Below are 6,850 nucleotides of genomic sequence, written 5' to 3'. Positions count from 1 at the left end.
TTGATGAATAAGAAATTCTTTGCATCTGATGCGTTCCATGATACTAAGGACTAATGAAACTTGAGACATGTAATTGAGCACAAGAGAGAACATCAGCATAATCAATAAAAATTATGCAAATGAAGACCTATTTGCATAATTAATGAGGAAATCACTTGTAAGGTTATCATCCTTTGGCATGGTATGAGATGGTGGAACTCTAGCAAAAACTGTCTAAGAAAGGTGGCAGAATCTCTGTGCCCTGAGGGTGTATTGTCCTCAAACTTTTTGTGTACTTTTACTTCTTTGTTTGATAGTCAATCAACTACTAAATGTAATGTAGACCAAACTGTTGGTGAGAAAATTGCACCCAAAGTCAGTCATTGAATTCTAATGAAAGGGTTCTTTGGGACGGTTCAATAATTCGATTCAATCAAGTTTGCACTATGTTCAGAATAAACTTAAGATAAATCTAACAAAACCAATTGGATTCAATCATTACAGTTTACTCTCTGAAGAATAATAATACTTGCTTCTGGACCGGAGTATTACTTTAAACAGAAAGGAACACAAATTTAGCCTGTCAATTCCTTAAAAAGTAGGGCAGGACAGCATCAAGCACTGGACGTCCCTCACCGTCCCACAACTCCTGACAGCAGCCCAAGACAGGAGAATCTGGCAAAACCTCTGCTGCAAGGTCTGCCTTGTCCGGCCTGACGACCAGTGTCAGTCATGGGACTAGGTAGGTAGTCACTAGTAGGTAGGTCCACAGATAAACTTTGGGAGGATCTTTACATGTATGTTTCTGGCTTGAGGTACACATGTACATGACATACATGTACTAGACTTGTCTGATGTAACTGATCTGTTTTACCCCCTGGTGTGTGCAGGCCGAGTGTTGTCCTGTCTGCCCTGCAGCACCAGTACTTCTGTTCTACTGTCAGTGCTGCAGGCCAGGTAGATCGCTCCAGCTGACAGGGCACTGCCGATGTACCTGGGGTTGGCCAGCTCCATAAAGGTCCGACAACCAGCACTGGGAAACAAACATGAAGACTTGGTTCTGCATTCAGACTGCACAAAGGAGTCATGTCTTGTATACAATGCAGTTTTACATCTTAGAACAAGGCTGAATGATACACATGTGCATGTTGTATACAGTCATGTGTCATGTATGATGGACCCACCTGCACAGACCTCTGGGAGGCCAACAAAACAGCACAGAACTGGCTGCAGAGACAGCAACAAGCTATGGTCTTAAGAATGTACATTCCGAAGACATTTTACTTGATGACAGATGATGATATGAATAACAGATATTACAGATGAGTATATACCGATAAATGTAACATTATGCCAAGATAAATGTACCTTACACGTACATGTACCTCATGGTACTGATGGTGCCACTTTGACTACAGACAGACACGGGAACTGAAGAATGGACTAACCTTTCAAACACTCCTGTCTGCTTAATCTCAATCACCTCCAGTGAGTTGAAATGGGTAACAAACAAGTAGGGCTCCCTGTAAGCTGGACAGGTAGAAATAGTTATTGGCTATCTACTGTGTATGCAGAGAGCTACATGTAGATGTACGTGTACATCTAGTACAAAACGTCCCTCCTAGACACAGTTAGCTTTGTGGCATTTAAGTACAAACACGGCAACATGTACATGACTACATAGCATAGATCATGTCATATCAACACTGCATCCCACATTAATACATTTGTACATCACAAACATTTATGACTCCACATTGTGTACCAACACAACATCAGGTATCACATACTGTAATTGCCTGTACTACATGCACAATGTAAACATACACTGCAGCTGTGGCTACCAACATAGTACTACCAAATTACTAGTGTAAACAACACTAATGAAATGTGTCTCAATACAGTTCAAGCTTAAAACTTAGTAAATGTATATGATTAATTTTGTACCAAAAGTTACTTCACATTAAACATTCATGTCCAATGTCTTTCGAATCCTCACCAAATGACAGAGGCAGTCTTGTCCATTTCAAGTCCTCTGCGTTGGAACGTCGGCCAGACTGATCCACAAAGACTCCAAACTCTGAAGGACGCACAGAACTTAAGTTAGACCTGGTCAGGCAATTCTGGAAGCAGGCCTCATTTTCTAAACAACCACATTTTTATGAATACAGAATCAACCAAATTTTCAAAAATCTCAGAACAGATTGTCAGCGAAGTGTCACTGAGTTAAAGTTGGCCAGAAAAAGGGTCTGCATTAGGTCTAGGATTGGTTTTGATACAAAGTCCAAATAACTTTACAGGGTCTTTTTGGGGAGGACTTGCTTGTTGTGTTTTCCATTGTTCATGAGGTGTCTGTCAGAATGTCTTTAGAAAACAAAGTGTGAAAACTGACATGCATATGATTGAAGCACTCAGCACAAAGCCAAGACAATTTATAGGGCAGGACACAATTAATTAACAGTCAGATGCTAATATCTTCATAAGTGCGCATTGTGCTAAACAAAGGACTGTCTCCTAAGGGTGTTCCTACCTGACGTGTGAAGAGACTATGGATATATATAAAATGTCCACCTTGGGTTATTTCGATGTCGTTTTTCAGTAACTATGTCTACTTGATGTTCTCCCGACTGGCCTTTGTTCAGCGATGTCTAAATCATGTCTAATGTTCATTAGATGTTTAATAGACATTTTTGGCTCTTCCAGTGTGATTGATTAAACCAGTGAATATATTCACTGGCTTAATCAATCAGTAGACTCATGTTACCATGGAAACACAGAAGGTACTCCTCCTCAGCACAGTCATCTGGTGACACCTTCAGGACAGCCACAGGGAAGCTGTCACACTGACTAGCACCAAATATGGCAAAGGCTAGTGACGTGTCTGTCTTGTCCAGGAACTCTGTAAAATAGAGTATCCGTGCTACAGTCAGTCAAAACATGTAGAACAGCCTTCCACAGGACATTGCCAATAGCAGGGACTTACAGAACTTCAAACAAAAAGTCAACGCTAATCTCATCGTAATGTATAGCAAAATTAGTGTTAATATGTTCAATGTACTGCAGCTAAGCTGAGGTCTCGGCCACAGCATAGAAAACAAACATCACAGAATGGTACAAATGTAACAGTCCTACAAATTTGCAGAAAATCATTGGAATAAGGACCCCTTTACAACAAGTACATATTGTTCAGGTCATAGTCAAGAGCTTCTACTGAGAAGTTTAAACCTTTAAACTTAGCATTTGGTATACATGTACATTGTATATACAAAATTTAATAAACAATGCAAATCAGGCAAAATCATTATGTATGAGGGCTCTGGTTTGGCCGGTGCATCTCCGGTCTTACACTTCCAGTCCGCATTTTAATCGCAAAATTATCATCCAAAAAATCATGTGTTCTTAAAAAATTGTGGAGTGTGCTGCCAAATCATGTGGTGGAGTCTTTAGCTAACAATCATTTTGACACCTTCTGATGAAGTTTGATGGTCTGAGACTAGAGCTGTGTACCGGTACGCAGTACCGATACTGTACCAGAAAAATTGATTAGGTACAGGTCCAAAATACCTACTCCCTCAGTACCGGTACTGTACCTAAACAATTTCACACCAATTTTATGCCTATTTGTGACCTCAAATGTGTATAAAGGTGGTTAACAATGGGTCCCTGTGTAAGGACAGCGTGTTCATGAAAACAAAACACTTAGTTTTGCCTATATTTTATCTGAGCATTCGCCATAAACAAAGAATAAACCTTAACTATCAAGTTTATTTATGTTTTTTTGTTATTGAAGGAGTTCAGAAGACCATATAAATTGGTCGAATTGTTCAGGTACAGGTTCAGGTCCGGACCTGTACCTAAACCTGTGTACCTGTACCTGTACCTAAAATTTGTTTAGGTACACAGCTCTATCTGAGACCTAGTTAGTTCAGACACTCCTGCACTGTGTCATGACGCTGATCCATATTAGTCACATTCGTGAAGGAAGAACACATACATACATGTAGACCCCCAATAAGCAGCGTCATACCCAAGAAGAACATTGATTCTTCTTTTACATTGGGACCATCATTTACCTTGTATGCTTGGGTCGTTCATGCCATCAGTCATTAAGCATTACTCCCTCCCATTTATTATATATCATAACATCTCAAATCTCACACCATCTCACATCTCGCTTCAAGTATCCAATTCAAGGCCTCTACTTCATGCAAGTGCAAATGTACATGTAACTTCTAATGATGTAACTTCATAATGTTAGAGATTCAAAGCATTGCCAAAACAATAAATTTATTAAGAAAAAAATGCATTGTTACCTCCATGAAAAATGGAGGTATTGTTTTTGGCGTGTCTGTCTGTATGTATGTATGTATGTATGTGTGTGTGTCTGTGTGTCTGTGTTTCCGCAACTTTGTGGTCAGCATAACTTCAGAACGCCTTTATGAATTATGATGATATTTGGTATGTTGGTTAGTCTTAGGAAGACAAACGTCAAGGTCAAATATGGGCCTCCTGGTGGATGACCTTGGTACTGCAGCAGAACTTCCGGTTTTTGTATCTTTTGTCCTGAATATGCTATGGTCTTGATGTTTGGGTGACAGATTGCTTTTCCTGTCAGGAATAAGTGGTGTGAGTTTGGTCCCCCTAGCAGCTTGTTTTGGAACTGCAGGGCACTTTCTGGCGAAATGTTTAAAAGCCAATAAGTCCAGATAGGAACAACATATTTTCATAATTTTTGGTGTGTAGGTAGCTAAGAGAGAGATGTACATGATTAAATGCAAATTATGCAAATGAGGACTTTATTTGCATAATTAATGAGGAAATTCTATGATTACAGTGTTTTACATTATACTACTTTCATACATGTAATGTATGTAACCTATGGCAGGCAGAACATCAACAGATACTAATTATGCAAATGATGACCTAATTTGCATAATTTATGCAAAAATTCTATGATTTCTTAATGGTGAATAATGGGAATGTCATACTTTGGACATCTGTAAGTTAATCAAAAGTTAACATACATCACGATGCATATATCATGTTAATGCGGAGGTAATTTGCATAATTAAAGAGGAAATTTACATTTACATATCAAGCCCATATTTCATGGAGGTATGAAATCTCGGAATTCTTGTTTCATTCATTGTTGTCATCTGACAAAAGGACAATGGGTTTTCTTACCTGTAATCTGCCCAGTCATGGGATTGACATGGAAGAATTTGTCTGATCCAAAAATGAGACCAAGAGAGGTAAACTGTACACAACTGCATGTCTCTGAAGTCTGGATGTCCTGAAGGAACAGTACCAAAATGCACCATGACTGCCAGAAGAGTTGAGGACTCTCACCACAACTGGCAAGTTACTTTTAATAAGAATACATGTAATATATAATTTTATTATCATAAACCTTTCAAAGCACCACGACGATGACAACAGAATCTAGATGTATTCCATCACTAGTCTGTATAACACAAACTTCACTGTAGATCTGGTAATGCCCCATCACTGCAGAGTTTGTGCGCTGCTTGCTCTAATACAAGCTGGGAGCCGTTCAATGACACAGTTACTGTAACACCAATTGTGGGCCAGGATTTTAGTCAAGCAGTATTGTGTAAACCAGCTAGCTGGTCAGGTCACTAGTGGCCCCTTGAGTGGATGGTGGGCGGGTTGAGAAATGTGATTGTGGCCTACATGTACATGTACATCTGGCCAGGGGGAGTTTAGCTCCTCCTGTACGTAATTTGGAAGGCCTTGATCTCTGAAGCCACTTCAGGAGAAAGCTGTTAATTAAACCATTTAGCTTTCAGGGGCTGACAAAAGTTGAGCTGGCCATTATAAGCGCAATTCATCATGCATATTATATAATAAGTCCTTCACATGAAGTGTACGAGAGTATGATACATGTACTCCTACATGTAGTACTACAAAGTCAGTGCATACAACATGTACATGTAGATTAATGTACATGGCAAGTGATGTACATACAATGCATTTGTCATATATCCTTCTCAGTCAATGCATTCATTCTTCCAAACTTAAGGTAATATTTGAAGTGTTCATTCTTGGAAAGGAAAAAAATATCAAGACTAACCTGCTTCTTACAGAAGTTGTAGGTTTTACTGTTGTACTTCAATACATGAAGAGTGTGCAGGGTAGCAGCACAAAGGTATATGCAGTCATCAACCTAGTCAACAAAGTACAGGCAGTCATTAACCTTTTAATTTCAACATTTAGTACAGGCAGTCATCAACCTAGTCAACATTTAGTACAGGCAGTCATCAAATCTGGTCAACATTCAGTACAGGCAGTCATCAATCTAGTCAACATTCAGTACAGGCCGTCATCAATCTGGTCAACATTTAGTACAGGCAGTCATCAATCTGGTCAACATTCAGTACAGGCAGTCATCAATCTAGTCAACATTCAGTACAGGCAGTCTTCAATCTAGTCAACATTCAGTACAGGCAGTCATCAATCTAGTCAACATTTAGTACAGACAGTCATCAATCCAGTCAACATTTAGTACAGGCAGTCAACAACTGCAATGTTACAAGGTCGACTAGGACTAAGAATAAATTGACCGCAACATTATAAGATCGATCAGGGTGTGTTAGGTATTAAGTGAGTTTTGAGTTAAGTAGTCAAAGTGTGCAGACATAATATTTCTTTGTAGCCCACGGGGAGGAATTTAATCACCAGCCGCAAATTTTCTATATAGCACACAGACTGCATTGTGTCAGACCAGAGTGTTTAATATCTTTTAGTTGCCAAGTTATATTTTGGAAAGAACTGGGATTTTTTTACTAATAAAAAGTTTTTTGCTCTTTTCTCAAGGATGCTGCATGGAGAAAAAAATAATTCTTCCGTG

General features: G+C 39.2%; 1 protein-coding gene across 1 annotated transcript in view; it reads right to left on the bottom strand.

The window, feature by feature from the left end:
• The window catches only part of LOC109470424 (citron Rho-interacting kinase-like), a 77,123-nt gene that overhangs the window by 5,374 nt on the left and 64,899 nt on the right, over nt 1-6,850 (bottom strand). The window contains 6 exon segments of the mRNA XM_019769367.1: nt 854-1,012; nt 1,428-1,509; nt 1,979-2,059; nt 2,744-2,878; nt 5,164-5,272; nt 6,074-6,166. Of these exon segments, the coding sequence (XP_019624926.1) occupies nt 854-1,012; nt 1,428-1,509; nt 1,979-2,059; nt 2,744-2,878; nt 5,164-5,272; nt 6,074-6,166 (659 nt within the window).

This window comes from Branchiostoma belcheri, unplaced genomic scaffold, assembly GCF_001625305.1.
Source record: "Branchiostoma belcheri isolate BF01 breed outbred unplaced genomic scaffold, Haploidv18h27 scaffold224, whole genome shotgun sequence".
In the NCBI taxonomy this organism is placed as follows: domain Eukaryota; kingdom Metazoa; phylum Chordata; class Leptocardii; order Amphioxiformes; family Branchiostomatidae; genus Branchiostoma; species Branchiostoma belcheri.
The sequence above is the reverse complement of the archived record's forward strand: the minus strand, read 5'-3'. Positions and strand labels throughout refer to the sequence as shown.